The sequence below is a fragment of the Lissotriton helveticus genome, chromosome 3_1 (genome assembly GCF_964261635.1).
Source record: "Lissotriton helveticus chromosome 3_1, aLisHel1.1, whole genome shotgun sequence".
Taxonomy (NCBI): domain Eukaryota; kingdom Metazoa; phylum Chordata; class Amphibia; order Caudata; family Salamandridae; genus Lissotriton; species Lissotriton helveticus.
Window position 1 is genome coordinate 855,443,839 of NC_136061.1, and position 27,127 is coordinate 855,470,965.

At 46.7% G+C, this 27,127-nt stretch overlaps 1 protein-coding gene across 9 annotated transcripts in view; it reads left to right on the top strand.

The window, feature by feature from the left end:
• Positions 1-27,127, top strand: part of MAP7D1 (MAP7 domain containing 1) — a 294,703-nt gene that overhangs the window by 219,286 nt on the left and 48,290 nt on the right. For 6 of the 9 annotated variants that reach the window (XM_078681185.1, XM_078681183.1, XM_078681186.1 and 3 more), the window contains exon 6: positions 14,402-14,512. The exons of the other annotated variants lie outside the window; for them this stretch is intronic. In XM_078681185.1, coding sequence (XP_078537311.1) covers positions 14,402-14,512 — 111 coding nt within the window. The remainder of the gene's footprint in view (positions 1-14,401; positions 14,513-27,127) is intronic. 9 annotated transcript variants of the gene reach the window in all.

Consider the following 27,127-nt stretch of genomic DNA (forward strand, 5'->3'; position numbering starts at 1 on the left):
TGGTGATTTAATTTTTCTTTCTGCTCCACTAGCTACCGGCAAATTGTACAATGTTTAATATGCTTATTTGCACAAACGGGATTGTTTATGTGAGCTGGCATTTTAATCAATCACTTCTTTGACATGAATGTTTTTATGTACGAGAAGACACATATGAGTGATATTTATGTTCGGGACCCACATTTGTCCATTTTGAGTTTTATTCCATTTAAACTGTGCCTGCTCCAATGTGGATACTCCCAGGACTCACCCGGACAGCACCGCGCTCCCGGGCCAGATTTGTTGAGCAGGCCATACGGTTGCACGCACGCACATGCGTACTATACAGACCAATTAGTGCAGTGGGAGGTTGGCAAATCAACCTACCTACGTAACACAAGCAAAACACCGTCCAATCAGGGTGAACCATCAAAGCATAGCTGAACTCACATAGGCTGCTGTGCCCTGTCTGCTTTGTGTTTCTGTAACCTAACGAGATATCAGACACTACAAACCATAAAAACTGGTAATACACTGCGCTTTTAAGTACACTGATTTGCGTGAAAAAAAGTTTCACGTGCGGTAATGTAACTTAAAATGTGTTAGTGTCACACAAGATGTGTGACACTTGTCAGAGCTGCCAGAAAGACCGTAGCTGTGGACAAGCTGCGAATTTCACATGATGACAGACAGCCAAGTACTATCTGACGTCTTGCTACTCGGTGCACTGTGCTCACCTGTTTGACTGAACTCCACAGTGCGTGCTCTTTGCTCAATCCAGTCAGCATATAGCGGTGCCCTTAAGGACAGAGCTCGAGGCTCGTCCCGACCTCAAAACCTGCGCTGGCACACTGCGCAGACTCCAGAGCTCTGCTTCCTGCCTGCACCCTCACACCCCACCCTGTCACAATTCGTCGTAGGGTGGGATGGGGCTAGGAAGGCTTGCTGACTCCACCCCAAACTGTAACGAGTTGAGAAAGGGAGGGACGGCGGAGACTCCAGTCACTGATTGACGTCAAGCCTCTGGTGCTGCCGGGCTTCAAGGCGAACCGCCCGGGGCAAACCTCGTCACACCGTCTTCAGGGGGTGGCGCTCAGCCCACACGTGTATTGCTTTGCCAGGCTGGTGACATCACAGGCCTCAAGGCTGAGTGTGTGAATGCCAGACCGGCAAATGCACTACTGTACATGCGCATCTGCACATAACCAAGCCTGAACATAGTTTACAGGGAACACTGAGGGCAAGTGCATTCCTCGGCCAGTGCACGTGAGTTTGTAGCTTTACTTTAATAGCATAAAAGGAGAGGAATTTTAACATTTTTGGGAAAAACTTAAGGGCGTGGCCACGACGCCCTTAATGGGAAACCACCCCAGAAACCCTTGGTCTTCAGTTGAAATCACCCATATTCCATTTGATCCACATTTCTCCTGGTTTCATGTTGGAGACCCATCAATTAATCAATTCTTAAAATGGCGTCAATACTTCACCAGCAGGTCCTTTTTCTCGCATTACTGTTTAGCCAGTTTGATGAGCCTGGGACATGACTCAATCCCCTGGGGTTGCTGCACTTTCAGAGTCAAAGCTTCAGCTATATACTTTGCGCAGGCAAATGTTTCGTTTGTAGTCCCTCCAAGACTGTGTTACCAGGTATAGGTATGGTTGAAGAGTAATCTGTAGGAACCGCATGTAGTCCTAAGGCAGAGTCAGTAGTACCAGGATTCAAAAGGCACGATTGTCTATACACCAAGCATTCGACATGAACATTACCTAGTGGCCTTCGTTGTGAGTATGCTGGTACTTTGGTTCAGTAATGCGGCATAGGAAAATGCAGATGCCGCTGGGTAGGGGTTTCCCATGGTGCAGTATTACCTTCACATTTAGGTTGGAATAGTGGCCAGTTCATTAATACCCGACTTTCCCCCTTTCCAGCTGCACTGTTTATAATATTATTACTTTTTTCCTACCCCCACGAAAACTGCACCAGTTCAACAAGGTTTTACGTGGCCAGATTTATGAAAGGAAAAACCCCAGATCTGTGTGGTAATTTTGAAAAAACATGTAATCCCGACGGCAGTGATGGTTTTACAGTTCTGTTGGGGGTCGCACAAAATATTCTCTGCGACAGGTAACATAAATGTCTTAAGACATCATCACAACTTGTAATCTTATATACACTGGTGCCACATTTAGTTGTGGGTGCAAATGTAGAACATGTTACATCTCCGGCCACTAATTTTACCCTTAGTGAGCGAAAAGTTTTTTTTAAACCAATAATTTATGGAAAATAGTCCTCTCTCAGTTCTTCAAGTATGATTTCAGTTCAAGTGCACATCAAAGGTGACATATGGCCTGCTGTCATTAGGTTTTTTTTAAATTTATTTTTTACAAACAACTTTTAGAAGAGCTGCCACTAGAGCTCTCATAAAACTGGAGGGTAAAGTTTTGTGCAAACCAGTTGAACGGAAAAATGTCCAGCCCGTGGACACAAAGGTTCTTTGTAAACCATGCAACCTTAGAGGACCTTTCCAGCTCACGGGCACCTACTATTAGTAGTGAACCGCTGGCGGAACATTGTCCTGGAACATCTCACCCCTTGGTTTCTTCCAGCTGCTGATGTTTAAATACTTTACAACCAAAAACCTTGAAAGATGTTCCATCTCTGGTCTCCCACAAGATGTGTGTGATAAGATTTTTACACATACCACAGAACCTGGGAGCCATTCTACCATCAGTAAAGGTTCCTTGCAACCCATCTAACTTGGAAAAGATCCTTCCAGTGGCCTCTCACAGCTGTAGATGCACAGGTTCCTTTACAGACCAAGGAACCTCAAGAACGTTCAACTTGCAGTTTTGCTATTGACAATTAATTTCAAGAGTTCTTTATAAACTATGGCGCTTAGCGTTGCTCCAGGAGACCAATGATGATCTGTTGGCGTGTCTTTGGTGTTCATCTCCTTAATACTATGGAATTGCTCGTTCCCTGCATTTTCTGATTTATGGCGCACATAAGCTGCATGTTATTGTTATCTAGGTACTATTCTAAACAGCTGTATGTCAAAACATTGAATAAGAGAGTTGCATTACATGTGGTGAGGCTGTGACTCCTTCTCCATCTTGCATGGAGAATCTTCAGCTCATTGATCTGGCAGGTTGTTTGAGGTTTTGTTACCAGCATAGTGTACTTAGTTATTGCATTCTTTGTGTAGTTTGACTTAAAGAATATGTGATTTGAGTACCTTGAATTGGATTTCCGGTTTGCACTAATCACGTTGTGTCCTGGTTCTTCTTATGCGCATCATTGGTGAGAACCAGCTCATTGAAGCCCACATGCAGAATGGCGCCTTAGATACCTGCGGCATAGGTGGGAGTGTGGAATATGGTGGAAGCATGGCGTACAAGCTCCCTGAAAATTATGTTACAGTTCCTGGATAGCGAAATATGGCAGCGGGTGGTGGAGTAGACCACAGTAGGTCTACTCTACATTGATATATTTCTTCCCGTCTATGAGTCAGTGGCAAGAGATTGATGGGCTACAAAAAAAATCCCACCACAGTGGTCACTCTTCCTGGGACATATACATATTTTTCCCGGTTATACGTTTTTCTCTGTGGCCTGACACAAGGCCCTGAAAATGTTTGATTTAAACAGTCCCCGAATTTCCCGCTTTGTGCTCATGACCTTGTAGCACCGGGTAAGGAGACGATCGGTTTAAGGAGGGAATCCGATTAAATGATCATTACTGCCTTGTGTTTTCTCAGTCTGATGTCTTTGAAAGCCCCTTTGGTATTACTTATCGTTGCTGGGTTTTCAGCGATTGCAGACTAAGGTTCTATAATCTGTTGTAAGGTGCCCTGCTGAGGCAGGCGCCCGCACGCGGCGTTGCAGAAAGTCTCCGTCTCCTAGACACTACCCTCCTCCTGCCACTGTCTGCAGCTCCAGGAAACAAGCATTTACAATGCAATAGGTCTCGCAGCATTAAAGTTTGAGTTATTGGCATTGTGTATGACAATGCCATAGTTTCTCCTTGATGCAAAAGTCAGGGGAACAGGGCAAGGACCTACATTAATGTCATGGGGCCACATCACCCTGAACACTATTCCTGCATCATTGCAGAAACAGTTCCCATGCCTGCACTCCCTAACTGCATACAACAGCCCTGGCTAAGCATACCACCAAGCCCTGGCTAAGCATACCACCAACATGTAATTGTGCACACACTTATATCCATTAAATTCTGGCTGAAAGGCATGCGCTTGGGTGTAAGGAAGAAAAACACCCTCCAGGCTGCAGTCCCCGGGCTGCTCTGGGATGCACACTCCTATGCTCACAGCACCCTACATGCAACATAAAAACAACACTTTGTGCATTAAAATCACAGTCTCACAAAAAAGCATAAGTCCAACATTATAATACACACGTGGTTGGCGCCGCGCTCTGGAAAAGTAAACACAGACCACTTACCTTGTTCAACAGACCAGCTGGCGGAGAGTGGACAGCGCCGCCCCTCAGCCCGGGGAGGGTCAGCCAGCGCCCAGGTCCGCGCGCCCCAGGTCGAGGAGCAACAGAAGGAAGGGAAATTTGGCGTTATCTGCCCAGTACCTTAACGCGGTCTTTGTGCAGCGCCTCAGAGGGCTCCAAAGCGCTGTAAATTCAACATGAAACAGAGGGAGTACTGTGGAGAGGCAACCAACAAACGGGAGAAAGGAACAATCGGCTGCAGGCTGAGGAAAGACTGGATAAGATCCTCGATGGGGAATATACACAAACGCATACACACACACATAAACCAACTGGGACACACAGTCCGAATGCACTCCCTCAGACAGGCACACAACTAGGCAGACAGAAAGAAATACACAAACGCACGTAGAGGTATGTACAGTCGAACACACGGACAAACACACACGAGACACCCGCAATACCTCACACCCAATGTGGCTGGCTAGAACTGTCTCCTCTTAATGGTCCCCACGAACTTTGGTAAGAATCAGTCAATGGGGGGGGGTGGGGGGGCAGGATGAGGGGGGCAAGGGCACAAGCCTGGGGCAGTGTCGATCACACTGAGGAACACATGCCACAGGGGGTGTGAGGGTTCATCACACTTACTCACACATGCCAGCAGGGGGTGTTAGGCCAGTGAAAGGGGGGGAGGGCAGGGTCCATCAGGCTAGATCACGTACACAGGTCGGGGGGGGGTCCAGCTGGCGGAGAGTGGACAGCGCCGCCCCTCGGCCCGGGGAGGGTCAGCCAGCGCCCAGGTCCGCGCGCCCCAGGTCGAGGAGCAACAGAAGGAAGGGAAATTTGGCATAATCTGCTCAGTACCATAACGCGGTCTTTGTGCAGCGCCTCAGAGGGCTCCAAAGCGCTGTAAATTCTACATGAAACAGAGGGAGTACTGTGGAGAGGCAACCAACAAACAGGAGAAAGAAACAATCGGCTGCAGGCTGAGGAAAGACTGGATAAGATCCTCGATGGGGAATATACACAAACGCACACACACACACACATAAACAAATGGGGACACACAGTCCGAATGCACTCCCGCAGACAGGCACACAACTAGGCAGACAGAAAGAAATACACAAACGCACGTAGAGACATGTACAGTCGAACACACGGACAAACACACACGAGACACCCGCAATACCTCACACCCAATGTGACCGGCTAGAACTGTCTCCTCTTAATGGTCCCCTCGAACTTTGGTAAGAATCAGTCAATGGGGGGGTGGGGGTGGGCAGGATGAGGGGGGCAAGGGCACAAGCCTGGGGCAGTGTCGATCACACTGAGGAACACATGCCACAAGGGGTGTGCGGTTCCATCACACTTACTCACACATGCCAGCAGGGAGTGTTAGGCCAGTGATGGGGGGGGGGGGGTGAGGGTCCATCAGGCTAGATCACGTGCACAGGTCAGGGGGGGTCACCAGGGCCGACGAGTAGAAGGCGGAAAAGCAGAACACCCTGTTCTCCATTATCGTGGCTGTGCGAGGACTGCTCTCTATTGAGGATCACAGAGGAGTGTGGGGCTAGCCGGGAAGAGGCGGCTAGTTAAACAAGCGCTCTGACACCTTCGGGTAAAGTCTGCGCTCATCACTGAGCTCGCGCAGCAGAGGCCACCAACGTCATCAGCTATGCCAAGAAAAGAAACAAGAAAGGGTGGAGGGGGCAGGGGAGGAGGGGGCAGGGGAGGAGGGGTCCGGGGAGGAGGGAAGGGCCAGAGGGACTTGATGGGAGTGGTGGGGGGGAGGGGGAGGGTATAGAGAGGGAGAGGAGGAGAGACAGGACAGGGGGAAGCAGCAGAGACACGGCGGGTAAAATAAACAAACAAGCCTTTCACCGTAACACGGCTGGCAGGGGAGGGGGCGGAGAGGGGAGAGGAGAGGGGAGAGGTGCGACACGGCAGTAGGAGGAGGAGGGGGGAGGAGAGTAGGGGAGGCACGGCCTAGCGGCAGGCAGGCAGGGGAGGAGAGGAGGAGGGGGGAGGAGAGTAGGGGAGGCACGGCCTAGCGGCCGTGCAATCAAGTAGTGAGGGGGCGGAGCTGGGGGAGGCTGTGAGAGAGAGTAGGCAAGGCAGGCGGCTGGGGGCATGTGCACGCGCTTTTAAGCTCAATGCACATGCGCATTGAGCTTAAAAGTCACGGGCACTGCAAGGAATCGCCACGATTCCTTGCAAGTTAGATAAAGTCTGGATGAGCCCCTATAGTCTCGCTTGCTCGATGCGCATGCGCATCGACAGGCGAGACCTAAAAATGGGCTTCCAGGCTGAAAGCCAGAATAGCTTTTTACCAGCCAGCTCATGAGAGCTCTTTGTATATCTGTGGCAACCATCCATTCCACCTAGATTAAGGTTACTGGTCTTGAACCCTGCCCATCACCCTTTTGCCCCAACACCACTGAGTGGGGCTTGAGGCCACAGCAGACAGGCACTTGCACTGCGAGTGGCACTTCACTTTCATTTTACTCTTTAAATGTGTCTGCACATTCCCAGACTACTGAAACTCATTCATTTGCTTTTGGACTGAACCGCAAAATCTTGATTTAAAGTCCAAGGTGAGTATCCCTTGCCTTCTCAGCAGAAATGAAGCAGGTGATTGTACATATACACTCGTCCCGGACAGTAGAGCTAGCTGTCCAACCGAAATTAGCTTAGCACAATACTAACTCTACCAGGTCCTGATGTACTCTGCGGACAGACCTCTTAGGAATTCTCCCGACTATACTAGTCCGCAACATGTTGGCCGGTATTGCCCCTTCAAGCCATCATTGATGCATGAGCTAAGAGGCTGCAGGATTGACCCTTAGATGGAGCTCCAACCTTGTTGGATATTTGCGGTGTACCTTCACCGGTTTCATAGGTGGCGTCTTGCATCACTGCTGGCATGACTGTGTCACTCATGCCTAAGCGCCCCTTCACTCACTCCTTTTTACTCCAAGTTCATGTGTAAACGCAGTGACAAAAGCATGTCTCTGGTCCGCTAGAACAGCTTCTTCATCAGCCATATCACACACACTTCATCAAAATGATGATCCCAAGGAGTAGAGTACTAGCGCAGTGCAGTATTCTCTTACTCGCTGGTGAGATGGTGTTTTGTCTTAAATAAGAGGGAAAGTTGTATTTTTGGCACCTTCATGTTTTCTTTTCTTCACAAGACCCTGCGCCATTACAACTGTGTGGTGAAATGTTCACACTGTCCAACCATCAAATTCTTATTTCATAAAATTATTTGTATTTATATTTGCAGCTAGTGAAACATTTTGTATAATTGTTATTTTTACCTTCTATGTTTTTAACTATCCACCACAATGCTGACCACTTGGCCATCGGTGGTATTTGTTACTTATTGGTTATCATACAATAGCCTTTGAAAACTAAATTGTCGAATTTGATCAATGTACAGGGGCTCCTGACCATTACTGGTGTGTGCACACTGCAATAGTTTACAGGCATATCCCACATAATAAGTTTGTGCTTATTATGTATACCCAAGTTCCTGTACGGAATATAGGGTCACACCGTCTTTGTAACTATGATTGTACATTAGTGCAGCAGTGCTTAACCATACTGCGGAATGTGAGTCGACCAACCATGGGAAGAAGGGAAGGGCCTCCGTTGTACAGTTTTGTGATTTATGAACCGTTTCTTGCTCTCGCGCATACATCTTCCAGTATTCTCAAGGTGCTTAGACTGATGAGACTGCTAATCCTCAGCCCGTCAATTTTAAAATGGTCTCTGATTAAACAGATAAAGCCCTCACGCCACCTTCCTCAATTGGGCTGGAAGACTGTTGCAGGTTGTCTTGAAAATTTGATTTATCGATATATTTATCCCAAGGAATGGAAATTGTGGTATTGTGATTATTTCAGGGTTTTCCACACATTTGTGCTTAGTTGCTGATTGCTCTAATGAGGACATTTGTGGCACATTAATATTCCTTTAGTGGTAAATATACTGATTATGAATGCGCTTGTTAATAGGGCAGAGGGTAGGTTTAGCAAGATGCACCAAAAGAAATTCATGTTCACAATGGGACATTTTAGCAAAAATGATGCGTTCCAGTTTTGGCGGACACACCAAAAACTAAGGCCCTGAAGTGTAAATATGTACACATTGAGTATACTGTTGTTGTAGGGCAAAAGGAATGTGACATTAAAGAGAAAAGAGGTAGTGCCAGGACAAACCTATAAAGGGCCACATGGTCTCTGTCATCATGTCAGGCTGGAAGGAGGGGTTAAAGTCTCAGCCTAACCACTGAACTGGAACAGGTATAACCAGTGGATTAATGAATTCATGTGTTTTCTAATTCGGTTTCATCGCCTGGTGCTGGTCATACGGCGTGTTAAATGAAGTCATTTGCTTCCTTCCCCTATCCTGCAGATGTTACACTTAAGTCTTCTTTTAATTTTCTCCAGTTTTTGTGTTTTTTGTTGTGCCCACTTTGAACTTCATACTAAAAGAAGGGAAGAGGTACTCGAACCTCTAATTTCTTCAAGTGCCAACCGCTCCTGTGAGATGATATTGCATACTGTAGAAGAAGCTTCATCTGAGTGTCTAATAAGATCCATTTACTTAAGGCTTCTATTTAGTAGGATAGACCAAATTTGCAGTTTGAGTGTGCAAATGTAGGTTTATTGCAGACTGCGAAAATGTTAGTGGCCAACTGGTTTGGGTGGATGATAGAGTAGCTTGTGCAGGTGCTGTAGAGACGCGCCTTCAGTTGTGCCATTTAACCTCCGGCTGATTCCATCCCTCCACAACCTTCTTTCTTTAAATGGTAGCGAGCAGGTTCAGTGGTCCTCCATCTTATGGTAGATCTGGTGTTCATTTGGATAGGGGTGGAAATCCAGGCTGTATTCTCTGACAGCCCATGTCAGAGCAGGAGGGTGGAAGGATTCCTTTGTAGGCTCTTAAGATAACCATATATAAGTCTGAGCATTGAGCCCCCACCCAAGCTACTCCAGGTAACTATTTATGATGAAAGACATTTCAGAGGGCGGAGGATATGGTGGACGGGTTTATTTTCTCATCGGCGAGTGTGATTAGAGACTATGAAAGGTGTCCGGTATGGATGAAATGAATGAATGAAATGAATGATTTTTGTAGAGCGCACATAGCTGCCCTGGGGCGTTGAAGCGCTGAGACTGAAGGTGCTATTTACATGACATATAAGCTGGGAAGGTGCTCTACTTGTTGAACAGGAACGTTTTCAGATGCTTACGGACGGAGGTCAGTTCCAGGTTCGACCTTAGGTATTGGGGGAGAGCATTCCACAGCTTGGCCACATTGAAGGAAAAAGAGCGACCTCCTGCTCTTATCCTCCTGATCTTCGGCACTGTAGCCAAAAGGACATGGGCTGAACGCAGTTGTCTACTGGGGTGATACGGAGTGATTAGAGAAAGGTTAATTGCCGGGCCAATTGCCCAGAAAGCCTGATGGGCGATACAAAGGGACTTAAAACTAATTCTCTCCCTAACAGGGAGCCAGTGTAGGCTTTTCAGCCCGGACTTAACCGATAGCCTACGGGGGATTTGCAATAACGTACGGGCAGCACAATTTTGAATTATTTGGAGTTTACGTAGAGTAAAATAAGGGGCTCCTAAATACAGGGCATTCCCGAAGTCCAAACGAGATTGCATCAGGCCCTGTATCACAATTTGCTTTGCTTCAAGAGGTAACCGGGGAAGAATCTTTTTGAGGATTCTAAGGAGACCAAAGCAAGTGGCAGACAGTTTGGTTGCCTGATAGTCAAACGTCAGAGACTTGTCTAACCATATTCCGAGACTCTTTATAGTGTCCTTGGGTGTCGGTGGCAGACCCAGACAAGGGGGCCAGATCGAATTGATAGACTGGAGCAGATCGGCCCAGCTACATAAGCTCAGTCTTGTCTCCATTGAGCTTGAGACAAGACTTGGTCATCCAGCTTTTGACTTTCTCTAGACAGCCCGCCAAATCCGCCCTGGCAGAGGAACCGCCCTCTTGAGCCAGAGAGACCACCAGCTGAGTATCGTCCGCATATGTAATGATCTTAATCCCATATGGACGGACGATCTCAGCCAGCGGTCTCATGTAGACGTTAAATAACGTCGGGCTCAAAGATGAGCCCTGTGGGACTCCACAGTCCAAATGTTTACTGGAGGAGATGGTGTTTTCTTCGTATACCTGAAAGGTTCTATTGCTCAAAAAGGATTTGAGCCACTCTAGAGCTCTGCCTGATATTCCTATATCTGGAAGACGCTGCACTAGAATATTATGGTTTACCGTGTCAAATGCAGCGCTTAGATCGAGGAGGACGACTGCCACCGATCCTCCTCGATCTAAGATTTTTCTGGTTTCCTCCGTAACCGCCAGCAGAGTGGTCTCCGTTCCATGTTTGGGGCGCAAACCTGTCTGTGAGGAATCAAGCAGCTGATTACTCTCAAGAAAAGATGTTAAAAAACCATGTATGTATTTCTCTAAGATTTTACAAGCCCACGGAAGCAAAGAGATGGGACGGTAATTATTAAGATTGTTGGTGTCCATGTTAGGTTTTTTCACGAGTGCCCGCACCATGGCCTGTTTCCACGCGGGTGGAACAGTACTTGTGGAGATTGAGGCATTAAGTACTTTTAACATAATGGGGAGAATGGTACGGGTCGCGGCAACCAAGGTACGAGGGGGGGCAGGGTCACTAGGAGAACCTGATTTCACTTGCGTCATTAGAGTGGCGAGTAGTTCGGAGCTTAGCAAGGGAAATTCATCTAAAAAGGGCGACAGGTTACACTTAGCATCCTGCAGAGAGGGCGATGGTAAATCCACCGGGGCAATCAGATCTGTGACTGGGTTGATGGGCGATGGTAAATCCCCCGGGGCAATCAGATCTGTGGCCGGGGAAGATGTGGCCGGGAAAGATGAATAGATAAGATCGATTTTATGGAAGAAAAACTCCGCCAGATCCTCGCACCGAGATTGTGGGTTATAGTCGGTTGGGGAAGGTTGAGGGAGCTTAGTGAGGCTTTTCACGATCTGATAGATCTCTTTGGAGTTAGAGCCAGCTTCAGAGATTTTTTGTGTGTAATATATAGATTGAGCAATCTTTATCTCTTTTTTTTATAGGCTCTAATAGCCTCTCTATAGATGGTTTTATCCGACTCGGCATACCCCAAACGCCATTTCCTTTCAAGTCTTTTACATTGACCTTTTTTCTCCCGGAGCTCAGCCGAGTACCAGGGGGCCGTGGTCCTAGATCGTTTTAAGGTAGTTTTCTTAATAGGAAGAATAGCATTAAGAGAGTTCTTTATCCAGTTATTAAACATATCATTAGCTACCAAAGGATCCTGATTAATTGGTGGTTTTGAGGTTTCTAACTCGTGTACCCATTGGTCCAGCGGAAGTTTTGACCAATTCCGTGCTTCCCGAACTACAAGTGTTAAAGCCGGGTTTTTATGGGTCTCCCAAACGAGGGGGATTAACAGGTGATCTGTCCAGGGGAGAGCAATTGGGAGATCTGTTTTCAGATTGGGGCAGTTACTGAACACTGGGTCTAACAGATGTCCTCTAATGTGTGTGGGAGATGAGACAAGCTGGCCCATCTGTAAAGCGGAGAGATCTACGATTAGCTCTCTGGCGATATTGTCGGTTGTGTCATTGAAATGAATGTTCAAATCGCCTAGCAGCGTAAAATTGGATGGAGACTAGGCTAGATCCGCCATGACCGGGGGCAATGATACATAGAACTGTTTAGCGGGGCCTGGTGGACGGTAGATGAGCGCCCCAGAGAAACTAATGTTTGGGGAGAACTCAAGACAGAAAGACATGCTTTCGCAGTCCATAAAAGGGTTAGGGAAGCATCGGCATGCATAGCAATCTCTAAATATAATAGCCAGGCCGCCTCCCTTCTCATTGGGCCGATCAAGCCTTACTATTTGATAGCCCTGCCCCAGGGCTTGTACTAACTCCGGTTCCGAATACGGGGTTAACCACGTTTCGGTGAGAAAGACTGCGTCCGGCTTAAGTTCCTCAAGCAATAAAGATATTTCTATACAGTGTTTAGGTAAAGAACTACAATTAAGAAGGTACATTTTAAATACTTGTTGTTTATCCGTAGGGGGCGCGGATTTGAGCTGCACATTGCAGTGCAGGCAGTGCATGGGCATATCTAAGGGATAATAATGATGTTGACATGTCACTTTAGCTTGTGTTCTTACCCTGGTCAATTCAATAGAGCTATAGCTCTTAACATTCCCTGTAAAAGATACAGGGGTTGTTGCCCCTAGCCTCGGCTGGTCCCAGACGGGCGCAGACGGGCTTGCCGTTGGCGCGTCGCCGGCACGCCCGCTGTGCCGGCCCGCTGCGCCGCCGGGAAGAAGCAATCATTTTATTGGTGAAGAAGAGAGGGTGGGAGGCAGCCAGCAGCTAGAGCGCTACCCCTCCGTACTCCCAAGATGGCGTCCACCCCTCTCTCGCACCAGCCCTTAATCGGCTGTGCAGGGAGCAGGGGTCAAGGAGTGGTTTGAACGAGGACAAGGTAGGGAGTGATTAGGATGCGAATTTTAAGTATTCTAAAATCCACATACAATTTCTAAATACACAATTTTTAAAAATAATTCAATCAATTAAAACGTATTGCGCCGCAATTTTAAAATATGCACCGTTTTAAAAACGTATTCTGCAAGCCTTACGTCCCCCGGCTTTCCGCCTCCGGGGTAGATAACACACTATTCTGTGCGCCCGCGTTACAGCGCGGTTTAAGTCATCAGAAAGGGCGGGAGGCAGCCCGCAGCTAGAGCGCTACCCCTCCGTACTCCCAAGATGGCGTCCACCCCTCTCTCGCACCAGCCCTTAATCTTAATTTCATTGAAATGAAATGAAATGAAATGAATAAGGTTGCCTTGAAGAGGGTCCCTTTTGACCCTTGCATGGGCCCGACACTCAGGTGGCGAGGGTCCAGGATGAATTGGGACTCCATGAATGCTATGTAATGAGGCCGCCATTTTCTGTAGGACCTTGGTGGGCCATGGGATGATGGTGATTGGGGGGTGGCTGTCCAGCATGAGATGGCTGAAGCAGGATTTTACAGCTACACTTCTGCACTCACTGCCCCATCTTTACCCAGCTCTTAAGGCAACAAAGATTTTTGTAAATTTGCTGCACAGGCAGAAGGCTAGCTGCACTGTCTGGCTAAAGGAAATAGGGCTGTACCACTATGGATGTGGGAAAGGTGAAGCCACCGAGGATTAGCTCAGCTAGGCAGGTTAGAGGCAGGGTGAAATATGCCATTGTCTTCAATTTTATTTATTTAGAACGACCAAAGTTCATCACAGTAGTCTAAAAACTGGTCTTACCAACGCTATAAATTGGAGTTAATACGACTTTACTATGTTCGGTGTTCCGCAGTATTTTTTTTTATTTATTTAAGATTACCTCAAATATGCTGCTTGTAGTTAATTTGTTTTTCCTCATGATCCATGTATGTATGAGGTACTACAGTTTGGTCCTATACATGGTGAAGCGTTGGAATTGTTGCCTGTGCAGTTTTGTACATAACTATTAAGTTCATAAACCTTCAGGGTGAGCCTGTTTATGATCTGTGCCTCGTCTTCCTCTTTCTTAAGCAACTATGTATGTTGTCATTCATGGTGGTATCCGAGCGCCCTTGCACTTTATTGGAAAATGATTCATTAAAATAAATGTAGAAGCTGCACCTGCCAAACCTATTTGTCCTAGCTTATAGGGAGTGTACACTCTGGCCTGTAACTGTGGAAGGTCCTTGTTATTTTGTCTTGCGTTTTGGGAAAAACCGTCAAAACAGGCCGGGGAGCACACAAGAATGGTGGCTTGTTCAATTATACGGATAACTGCCAGAGCGCAGGTGGGGCAGGGAGGAAGCAAAACTGTAGGGACCCTTGACAATTTGCCTAACAAACTATATTTTCTCCCTTTTTAGGTACAAACAGGTGCTCGATATCTGCAGTAAATCTCCCTAAACATGTGGACTCTATAATCAACAAAAGGCTCTCGAAATCTTCTGCCACCCTCTGGAACTCGCCCAGTAGAAGTAAGAAGTACTTATTAGCCGTTGATCTCCTGCGGTCCAGTAGCTGCACGGAGAGGCATGGGGCGGGTGGGACCTCTAGAAGAAACTGGAAATGTGGAAAATCCAATGGGGCTGCCTGTGCTCCATTCCTCTGACCCTCACCCTCCCTTTGATTCTGTCTTCTGCCTGTCTGGTTGCTCCACTTCATGCCTGTGTAGTGTTCTTGCTGGTATTCCCTTATCCATTTGGCAAGAACATGTTGCTAGTGGGTACCACTTTCCCCATCCACTTTCCTTCCTCCATCCATCTGTCCTACCTCGGCACCCCCAAATGGATCATCCTCTTATATCTTCATTCTCTTGCGTTCTCTTTGGGTATTTTCTGTTGGTCCTTTTTACTTTTGGTGATTTTTGGTTCATGACAAGTTCTTGGAATCTCTTCAAGAATCCCGCATGATTGTTTCCAACTTCCCTTTCGAAATCGCTTTCTGCATGGACCATCCCTCCGTTGTTCTCTGGAGCCCCGCATGATTGATCCGCCAGCTCCCTACCCTGTGTCTGCTCCAGTACCTCCCTGGGAACTGAAGTTGGTGATTGGACTACTGTCTTTACTGCTGTGCAGATTTCTCTTTCCATCAAGTAAATGAATTCTTGATGAAATGAATGACAAAATATATTTGAAGCTCAGATATCTTGGTGTGAGATGTTTGAAAATGTTATTTTGTACACTCTGTTTGTTGTGCCATATCAGACTTTCCTTGTCCTACATGCCCTGTTTGTTGTTCTTCGTGTTTTGTCTTGTACAAAAACATGTGAGACATTCCAAAATCCTCAGGAAACTTGGGAGGCATTCCAAAAAGCTCTTCAAGATGACGGGAAGTAGTGCATGGGGTTTAAGTATGGGGCTCTGAGCACTTTTCCCCACAGTGCAGCCCTGCAGGGTACACCAAATGTGGTGCTGCACGTGAAGACCAAGTTTAAGGCCTAAGAAACAGTCCTACAACAATTTCAAGCCACCAAAAGTGACCTTTGACACTGTGTTTCCCATGCAAATATACATATGTATGTATGGGGAGGAAGAAAGATTTATAGTCAATGTTGACCAAATTTTGTCTCTTTGGAGTTTGGTGTGTCTGTTTGTTACACCCCACGCTACCCAAGTAGGCCATGTCTGCTTGAAACCACAATCCAGTACCCACAAAATGTAACCCTCCAGTGGGAGTGAATTTTCACAAACCAATCATTTTCTTCTCAAGATACTTTGTGTACTTATTTGGCAGGTGTTACAATGTATATACTGAATCCCTCCCACCCTTAGGAAGACAGTCCTAGGCGTTCTCTGGGCATTGGGCACCTACTCTTAACTATGTGCCGCCTGACAATGTTACGAGGATTCAAGAACTATTTTACCTTAAACTATGCACAGTGCTGTTGTAGAAAGGCTTTGAACTGGGCCTGTAAGAGGTCCGACTATAAGTTAACACTGGTTTTCCAAACCCTATGGTGACCACGCCTCTGTCAGCAGTGGGCCATTACGCCTTCTCTGCCATAATCTGGTGGTTGTTTGGCTGTGAAGGTGATATTTGCTTGGAAAATGCCTTGCTAAGTACTACAATGTTGAATCATTCTAGTGTTCTTGTATATTGCATCAAAATCTAATAATGGTCTCATTGTGTACAGGACACAACACATGGTCTGAAACCTTGACTGCACAAAGGCCGCGTAGGTGGAATGATTATACTCCCAACAATAAATCTGTTGGTTGGTTAGGATGGACAGTGGATTTACTGGCAATATTTGCAGTTCCAAGTTCCTTTTTAGGTCTGGCTTGACAGCCTAACTGTTTATTTGCTCTACTGCTGCCAACTCTTTAAAAATAGAGCGAGTGTGGGCTTTCGTTCCACCCAGAAAAAAAGAATCTTTTTCACCTAATGCTATTGGCTGGTGGTGTATTATTACTCCTAGAACGTGTCTGCATTACAGTGCATGAGGGACTGTGTTACATTTAAAAAGTACACTGAATTGTTACCCATTACATGTGTTATCTCATGGGTATTGTATACCAAAAGCAATTGGTTTTTTGTTTTATTTTTAAGGCAGTACGCTTGTTAAAAATATTTCATTTAGGACTCTAAATGCAAGACTGACATTGTCAGTGCTTGTTATCTCCTGCTTTTCAGATGTAAAAACAAATAAACTAGTAAGGAGAAGCAGAACTGGTGAAACTTCAAAGGGGTGACGCCTTGGTTTTGCACCATCTTGGCCTCTTAGAAAATCAGAAAAAAAATCATGAACATTTAGCTGTAATTCATCTTTTGAATGTGAATATTGGGCATCCGCCTTTCTTTCTCCATTGTGTATGAATAGGTTCTTATGAAATGCATCGCTTGCACTGTTAATTACCCTTAAAGTGTTGTCCATTGTATAATTGAACTAAAAGTGGTGCAAAGCGTTACTGTAGAATACAGCGAAATGTCTGATGGGAGTCAAATCTGACCCCAACAGGCCATCAAGAGGTAAAATGATTGCTCTTAATCATCACTATTTCAGGGGTCAACCAGTTTGCGGGGGGGTGCTGCTTAAAGTCCTCTCCCTGATGAAACTAGAACTAGTCATCCTTGCTCGTAACTCTCCATCTTCCATTACAAATACTCTTTGTTAACCTTCTTAAGTCACCCAGCGAATATCTGCTCGTCACCCTCTTTTTCTTGTTCTTCGTCGTGGCACTGGTGTTAAAGTTTCCCACCTGTCTCCGGGCTGTTGTCCCTCTGGATGGGAATGAACCAGGACACAACAATGTTCTTGGTCCTCCGCTTGATCTGCGTATTGTCTTGTTATCTCTTCCAAGCCCACACTTTGCTCTCTAGGGTGGTCTGCCAAATGTGGCAGCTGTGCGCCTCTCAGATCCCATATCTCTCTGTAGAAAGAGGGGCACAGCCATTTGTTCCTGAAAATTGTGCAGTCACATGGAAAGGATGTCATCCTATTACGAAGCATGGACGTTAGACCAGGGAGAAGATGCTGGGTCTCTGGTGTCGACATAGAGAAGCCACATCTTGGAGTGTGTTCATCCATTTCTCTTCTGGAGAACCCCATCAGAAGACCTCCCCTGAGCCTGACATAGCGTATCTTCTTCAGGTGACCAGGAGTATTCGGCCAGCGCAGCACTTTTGACCTTGGGCTTTCTTCCAAGGACAGCTTGCTTTGTGTCCTGCTGCAGTTGGACTTCACCTGACTGTGTCTCATGCGAAACGTAAATGATGGGCTTACCTCATCCCTGCCCCCCATCCCACCTCTCAGGGAGCCCTGAGGGTGCGCCACACTCCAGGAAATTGATCAAGCGTTTGCTTTTGGAAAAGAGGCCTGTCTTCAGAAACCAGGAGTGTTAGTGGTCTGTGTTTTTTCAACGTGTTCATACCATTGACGAATATTTGCGGCACCTGAGCCGTGGTAAGGGCCTGTTACAACCCCCTGGCTGGAATAAGCTGAACTTCATCCCACAGCTGGGCACATCTGGAAAGGTTGCACCTCTAGGCCCATCACTTGCAGTCCCGAGTGGATCTTGCACAATAACAACAAAGCAGCAGCAGCAACCAAACACCATCGACCTGCGGCTTCTGGTCTGGCGAGTCAGCACCTGATCGGGTTGCGTGAGGGCTGTGTGTCTGCCGGGTCCAGAAGACAGTGGTGTCAGAGCTCAGATGTATGCAGAAAGGAAGGCTAGTCTGAGGGGATAGGGTTACCTTGTCGCTGCCAGCAGAATGTAAGTATCGCCTCGAGTTCCTCCACTTCTTCCTTTCAGGGCGTATCCTACTTCACTTTACTTCATACACACCAGGGTGAAGATGCCTTGATCTCTATCTGGACTTGTTCAAGACCACCTGAAACACAAACTTTTGAAACGCATCATTTTATTCCCCTTTATGTCGAGGTTTTTTTTTTTTTTTTTTTTTTAAACTAAGGTAAATTAACATTAATCATTGTGTAACTGTTCTTGGTGCTTTTCTATTTTGTATTACTTCGTTTTTCTTAGCTGTTTCTGTACTGCGGTGTTTCCCTGTGAAGGACCTGAAATATGTGTCTGTCTGCATTTTCTTTGTTATTCTGTCTTGGAGCCAAACAAGTGGGTAACCTAAGCCGTTCGGCCATCAGCTCCGAGGGTGGTGTCTTACTTTCTTTATCTTTGCGACTGTAGGCATGACCTAAATATACGCCAGTGTGCCCTATCCCACAGGCACTAGAATGTTTACAAAGACTTTCCCGAAAATACTGATTTTCCTGGCCTAGAACTCTACCCATCCTCTTTGAACGGCGGCCCAGGCCTTAGACCTCTCATACTTTATTTCTTGAGTAGGCCTCAGTAGACTTTTTAATAAGGCACTGGTAAAAATCACAATTTTGCAGAATTTTCTCTAAATTTCGCTTTAAACCGTTTTGCTTCATTGTTTTTCAAATGGGTAAGCAATTTGCATAAAAAGTCTTGGGACTTACACTGCAGAGTGGCTCGCACAGAAAATCTCTTGCCAAGAGATATTTTTTTCTCGAACCAACGTCTCGACATTACTTGCTTCACATTTTTTTTCTTCATATACAAAGTGCATGCTTGCTTAAAAAACTCACGCAAGATAGTGACCAATCACAATTCACTCGGAAAGCATAATTTAGTGGAATTTTAATTGGTCCTTTATAGGCACCGCAGTCAGGCGGGCAAAAGGGATCAGAAAACACTTGCCCTTGGTTAAGAATACCATATGTACTGCCAGGCCCTTTATCTAAAGAGCTACAACAGGTGCACAGTGACTTACGACACCTAACGGTCCTGGTGGTTTGTGTAAAAATACCTGCAAGTACAGTTTCTTTATCTAATGAAATAATAGGTACAGACCCTTGATGTGAGAATGCCAGCAAGTTCAGAACTTTTGTGGAAGAATGTGAGAAATTGTGGAAGTTTTGCCTGACTCCGGCCTATGCAGGCCTTTTGGGTTATAAATAATACAAGTAGATACAAACCCTTTACTTAAAGAAGGTACCAACAGGTACAGGTCTTTTGGCTGAAGCTAGAGATGTATCCGTCGGGACAGTCCCTCTTGCTAAGGGAGCACCGTTGCAATGGATGCAGCAGTCAGAGACTCCATGGCTGGGAGTGCACCAGCTGCTGGAGGCCATCTTGATTTGATTATACCAGATGTTACGCGCCCTTTAGGTTGACTATGAGTGTTCAATAGGTAAAGGCTTAGTGGGAAAATGGTATACAATACTAATAGTTACAGGTGGCTTAGCGACGATGATTCCGTAATTACTGACCCTTTGCAAGCACCTTCGAGGCCTTTAGGGTACACTCCCTCTCTTGCTGCGTCTAGTGGTCCTGTGTAAAGGCCGCATTCATGCCCGGGCCTCCCCTGGGAGTTCATAGTATGGAGAGTTAACTAGTGATGACATCCTGCAGATACGGCCTTGAACCGGTCCCCGGGAGATGCCCCTCTCTGCTAAACGAAACCATCCTTCCTGTATATTGAAAGGTTTAAAGCTCTAACTGCGTCTTCGCTGCTTCGGCCGTGGTCCCTCCCTTGGTCTCAGTGCGGTACCGCGCGCCCTCTGGTGGCTGACTGAGAAATCTGTTATGACTATAGCCTGCCCTGCTCCATTAATATACATGGTTTTCATTTTCCAGTTTTCCTTTATTATTGAGTCACGTTTGTATTGGGTCAGTCCTTGTCACTCAAAGATATGTTTTATTTTCATCTTTCGGGTTCCGGCAGGCTTCCTGGATGCCTTTGCCCTTCCTCTTCTTCTTCTTCTTCGGCGTGCGCGGTCCCCTCTGCTCTCTGCCCCGGGGTGAGCCGGTCACCGGGCCGCAGGCCGTTGTTTGTTGTTCCGTTCCATGGCAACCCCTGTGCTCTGCCCTCGGTTTCCATGTCTGCAGAAGGCCTGGGCCTGGGCCTGGGCCTCTTGCTGGTGTCACATGAGCCGTCTGGGCTCGCAGGCCAGGGCGGGTCCGTGGGCAGCCACTGTTGCCTCGTTAACGCTCTCGCATGCAGCCCGCCGATGCGAGGGGCTCCTTTTTATGGGGTCGGTAATATATGTGTACCCTGGAAGGCAGCCGAGCTCTTCACATGGGCCGGGAGACCACCTGCCGGGCCGTGAAGGTGACAGGTGCCCGGACGAGCTCTAATATAAGAGAACATAAGATACAAAAATACAGAATCAGGAGAGACTACATTCTGGATGCATATATCACATAGACAGAGCACATAAACAGCACAAATATCTCTAGTAACAACAAAGGCAAAAAAGTACATATTTTCCGCTGGAGTGCTCCCTTGTCTACTAAGAAAATGGTTATGGTTCGATCATTTCCCTTCCATTATCGCCATCTAGTGGTGAGGCGCCCTCATACATCACAGCTTGAGAGAGCTACCCGAGCAATCACTGTTAGTAAAGCTGTTAATAATGAATGCACGTCCGCAGCACGCTCTGCCTTGTGTCTAGTTTCTGGGTGCCAGTCACAGGTGCTCATTATTACTGACTGAACTCTGTACTACTCTTATGTCAGCCTTAGAAAGATGAACGACTGAATGGACCCACTAGTGTTCAAACATTTGACCTTCTGGTTAGAGACCTCTACGATGAATGCATTAGTCCACTGAGCTATCTTACTGGATAAGTAACCGAGGAGAGTTTCCTGTCCCTTTTGGGGAGCACTAGACCTGCCTATGGTTCGTCTGCTGCTTGGGAAAGGCCCACTGAATTATTCAGTTGTTGAGCCCAGAGAACATTAAAACTGTACTGAACAGCACCGACTTCCCAGTGCTTATTTTGTAAAAATATAAGTGCCGGGGCCCTCGTCAGGCCACTGCAGCTTGCATGCCCCTGCCAGGGCTGCCAATGACCATACCAATACAACTACCAAGCATCACATTCCTCTTAGTGTGACATTTCATACTATTCCAGGTCCCCAAAGCTATAATAATGGTTTGGGTGGCGGGTATTAAAGAACTGTTGTTGTGCACTTAAAACAGCGCCACCATATGGCACACTGTCATAAGTGCCGATGTCGACAATTAAGTGCCGGTGCTGAGCACCGGAAACCACCGGCTCAGATTAAGCACTGCGACTGCCTTAAGAGCGGAGGCGCCCATCTTCCTTGCCTCGAGGCAGCCCCGGCTTCATACACGCTTGGTGCAGTGATCCTGCTCGATGTAGAATCATTTTTTTACAACAAATTTTATTGAGATTTTAGCACCCAGAGGGCGGACCCCCCACACGCAGTATTCAGACAGATTACAGATTAAAGGTACACAAGTTGCTGGAGAGGACCGCACCTGAGGATCAGTAAAACATACGAACCAACATCCCACCCCTCCCGCCTCCCCCACCCTTGCACTCGATGTAGAATCTTTGGGGAATACACCTCAACCCGTTAGTAAACAGGCAGCTGCTATTTACTTACATTAAACGTTCAACATAGGATTATTTCAGAACCTTACAGAAAGTTCATTTGTTTAACAAGCAGCAGAATTGGAGACTAAAGAAGGACAAATCTTCAAATCGAATAGTGCACTTGTGCGGTAGGTGGTGGAAGCATCGTGAAGTGTATGTGCAATGAAGTGTTGACATTCTAGCTGTCAGCAATCCTCTATGACTGGGGCATGGGGGTGGAGCACCTCACTGGGTTTGTGGCATCACGTTTGACGCCGAGGCATCTGTGTTGGGACTGTTGTACACTATGTGAGGTCTTTGTCACTTACATTCTAAGTAGCCCACAAGGACTACAGTGAGTGATTTGACTCTGGTTCCGTAGTTCTCAGCTTTCCCCAGTTTCCTGTGACACATACCAGAACCGAGCCTCCCGGATAAGCATGAGCAGTGTTCCCTGGAGAGGTAAGTAACGTCGTTGCAGATGCTGTAATCACACTCTCTCCTCTCTTCAGTTTTCACGTCATGGCTCTATATCTCTCTTCCCAGCCATTGGTTCTTTCCACAAAGTCGTGGACACGGTCTAGAGCCGCAGCCATCAGCAAGTCCTCGGTGACATTCACTGGCTTACAAACCCCCACCATCCTCCTTGGCTTCATGCTCTTCTAAGACACTACCCCCATTCCGCTCTCATCACCCACTCATCTCTCTCACCAGGATATAATACATCTGTTCACCCTATTCACCCCATCCACACCCACCCTATGACTATCACCTGAAAGAGGCACCGACCCTCACCCGTACTCCTGGATTCAATCTCTCTCGACCTGTCCAACAGACCCTTATTTGACTCCCGCTATTCGCCCGCCACACATTTACCCCTGCTGCCTCATTGCCACACTCCCAAGCCACTCGCACTATCCACTCCGTCAAGATGCAGAAGGACACACTTTTCTGGACCTGGTGGAAATCATAGCTGGACATACATCCTGAAGCCTACAACCTGGCGACGAGGACCATAAAACAGGTCATCTACATCTCAGTACTTTCACGATCCCCTCATCTCCCTGATATCTGGTCCTCAACAACTTGTCCATCCTGTCGACTTCCTACTACCTTTCAAACTTCTAGCTCCAGCCTCTCGGTCACTCTGGCATCTTCTAAAAAAAACACACCAATCGAAGCTACCCTGACCATAATCCTGTATAAAACAACCTCCACTCCCTCTGCCCCTTTATTCCCTCCAGGTATTCGACTCCCCCCAATATGGTCTACAGGAACAGGTACCTCTCCCACAAGACAGTTTCATTACTCTGGTCTACAGACTGACCGAGCCACCCCTCTTTCTCTTTTAGTCCCAACATTTTAAGCCCGTTGCTCACTCCTACAGTGTTCACTTTCATCTTCAACAATATTCACTCATTCCTTTTGTTCTGGCACCTACCCAAGAAATGTTAAAGCAACCGTTTAGATATGACCACTCAAAAAGCCCACTGCTGACCCAGACTTCTGCTGTCAAATTCTTATTTTGGCGCTCTACTCCCATTCCTTCCCACAATGCTTGAACATTTGGCGTTTAATCAACATACTTTTAACTCTATTCAGTCCTCGTAGCACTCGCGCAGTTGGCGCCACTCACTCATGTATACAGATGTCTCCTGTGCTCAAAACACTCTGACCCCTGCAGCACTCTGCAACAGTTGTCCACCCCACAGTGGTACCGATTGCACATTCCTACCCACCCGGGCTATATTTGCATCGACGACCCATTGTACCTCACTGCATCTCATGGGGCCTCTCTCTTTCACCGCTGACGCACAACCTATTGGTGTTTGCGCCGCTGTCCTGCATCCACTTATGGAATTTTAATTTCATATAATAATAATGTAGTTAATGTACTTTTCTTACCTTCTTTATACTGCATTCTTCCATGAACTTGCAGCCTCATTTGGTTTCCACTGCGATCTCCAAGAGGGTGACACGCGTACCTTTTTTCTCATCTACAACCTTCATTGCCCACCTCTAGTCCAAAATCCCTGACCATTTTACTGCCAGTGGTCACTGGAAGTCTCTCGAATATCTTCTACATTCTTCCAAAACAGAAAGCATTTATTTTCTATCTCTCACAAGCAGACGCCCAAACCTAGGTCTTTTCCATGGGTTTCTTAGGCAGCCACCAAAAATGACATGTGCCACAAAATGCTAAGAATGTACCTCTCTGTAGATGTGGTTCTGTCTGTGGCGAGTTGCTGCGCGAGTCCTAAGACTTATGAGTAGAGGGTCATCAGACCCAAGCGCCTTGGGGCAGCAGGATGGTCTGCCTGCAGATGGACTTTGGTCCTGTAACTTGAGGCGCGTAGTTCTTGGACCCTGAAAGTAAGACAAGGTCACAGTATCTGTAGTATCCGCTGTAATGTCTCTTTCAGGGAGGAGTAGGTTGCAAGGTGACACTGCTGCAGACCCCACCTTCTTCCGGAGTGGCAGCCATTTTCTAGTCACTGTGCACGTGCTGGGCAGCAATGTGACTGCAGCATGGACTGTCTTACAGTGTACATCCCGTCGGAGTCTTTACAGTTCCCGGTAGGACTGCAGATTCCCAGACAGGGTGAGGGCAATCCAACCCCTCTGGCATGCAAGGCTGGCCTGGAAACTGGTGAGACGGCAGCTGCCGGAGAGACCGTTTATAGCATCTATACTGCCTCACCAGTAATGGTTAGTGACCCACCGCTTCTCAGCCTCAGATGAACTTTGACCATATATCAGCAGTTTGTTAGTGAGAAAGTGGATGTTTCCATCATTTTTGTATCGGGTATTAACCGCATGCGTGCGTGCGGAATTCCGCTCGTACGCTAAGATAATCAAAAGCGCATGTTACGCTGGGCTCGTCATGAGCGTGCGAGGAGGCTACCTCATGACGAGCCCAGCTCGTCATGAGCGTGGAAGGGGTTAACAATTCAGGGACTCCTCCTCTGTTTGAACGGATGTGCATCGGCCCGCCTGTGCGATAGCAGCGGGCACACACAAATAAGTAAAATGGTTTGTCATTGCCATTTTACTTAAGGGTCATAGTGCGAGGTTGAATCCTGCAATTGCAGGATTACCGCTGCCCCTGCAGTGCGCATGTGGGGTTTGGCCGGCTCTATTGCTACGGCCAGCCTGACATGCTCACTGTAAACCTAGTAATACCCCGACTGTGAAACAGCCACACAATTGCAGACACAGGCCCCCAGCCTCCAAATGAGTGCTGTGAGCCTGCTCCCACCAATCCTGGAGCTGCTCTCAGCACGAGAGCAGCTCCAGGATTGGTTGTATTGGTGTCCACTGAGCAGGAAGGAAGTCCTTCCCTATCCTGCTTGTGGACACTGATCAGGGAAAGTGCGCACCCAGGCGAGCAGTATATGGTGAGTTTGGCACCATATCACCCCACCATTTTTTTTTATAGTTGTAGCTGCTACTGATTAACAAATCACTCAGTCTCACCCTCCGTTGAGAGTTTTGGGATAATGGCGCTTGAGCGAGTGCCATCCACTTACCTTGAGTAACATACTGTGTACCATGACTGAACGGGTCATATATCGCACAAGTAAAAGGCACTGGGATGTGTTCAGGGCTATTGGGAAGTGTTGGCAACCACCAGATGCAAATTGAAGAAGACGCGTGTTACTCAACATATTACTGTCTCTTCTCTTATCACCAGAGGTAAAATAAAAGTACAGGTGTTTAACGGTTGTTCTCGGTTTGTCTGTAATTCTTATTTTCAGGAAGCAGTCTCATGTATGGCCGGTGGTTAAAACACCCGGAAACAGCCATCACTTGTTTAGTCCACAAGGCTTTTTCAAAATTGTGAGAAGGTCTGTTCTACCTAAATATGTATACATTTCAGTCTTGTAATTAATGTGAGTCTTTAAAAAACAGATAAGAAAGTCTGTGACATATAAGTGGACCCAGGTCCTTGGCGAGAATGGTGCACATGCCTAGTTTTTACACCCCGACAGTGGTGGTCTGAACTACAAGGGTATATTTACACCATTGTGCTCTTACCCATTTTTTTTCTTGTAGTATACTTGTAGAGTACAGGGTAAGTGGCCGCACACCCAAAATGGGATGTGTGAAGTGAATGTTATCAGTGCTTGGGATTGGTTATAAGGTGTCTAATTCATGATGCATTTAAAGCGTGCATGTCCCCTATGGGAAGAACAGTTTATTAATGTAGAGGATGTACCTTGGAGGAGAATAGGGTATGACTGTTTAAAGTTTCAAGTGGTAACGGTAAGTACTGTGAAAGAGAAGTACTCACGAGTACCTTTGTGTAACTTATGTGGGCATGTCCCCATAATTAGCACCAGATCATAGATTAGGAGATTTACCCGTGACCTTTGAGTGAAACGTAACCGTTCTATATCCAAATGATAATTACAGCACGGAATCAAAAAGAACTGTAACAGACGACAAGACGCGGACAGGTAGGAGCTAAGTGAACGACAAGTGGGAAGAGTGGGGAAATTGCAAATTAAATGCAATGTAAAGGAAAGATTAGTTGTTTTTTTTTTACATTAAATTGCCATGTAAAGTTATAACAATATAGGTGGCATGGGTAGGATCTCCCTGGCATTTTACACATAGGCCCAAATACTTGGCCCTGGAAGTGTCTCAGTTTAAAGTTCAATAGATGTGCTGTCGAGAAATGTATTGGATAAATTATATGCTTACAGTATATTGCATTTCTGTTTCCCTGGTACACTGTATGGTCAGGCTTTAGAAGTACGTTTGCCCAGGTTGTCCAAAACACCAGTTTACCAGTTCTAACTCCTAGAGTACATGATTGCCACACTGGTCACTTGTTTTTCCCAGCCAGAAAAAAGGGGGAACGGGTAGTTGGCGTTGAGGTTGGGAGCACTGTGGGTTAAGTCTCATTGTCACGACCAATGTTCTATAAAGTAGTATTCGGCAGAGCATCTACTCCAGAGATGTGCATGGGCTCCTAGTTGACACAATAGAAGGCCCTCCACATATGTAAATAAAACCACTGTGGGTTCCTGGTGATATGAAGACACAGTGCATTCGAGAGGTATGGTCTATGTTCATAGTAGCAGTAAACAAAGAGGTAGCAAATGGCTCCCTCTACAGCAGAAGTAAAAAATAGCTGAACATGTGGCTGAGTAGTAGCAGCCGTTTTGAGCCATGTGCTGCATCAGTGTGAGCTGTTTAACCCCTTAGCGGC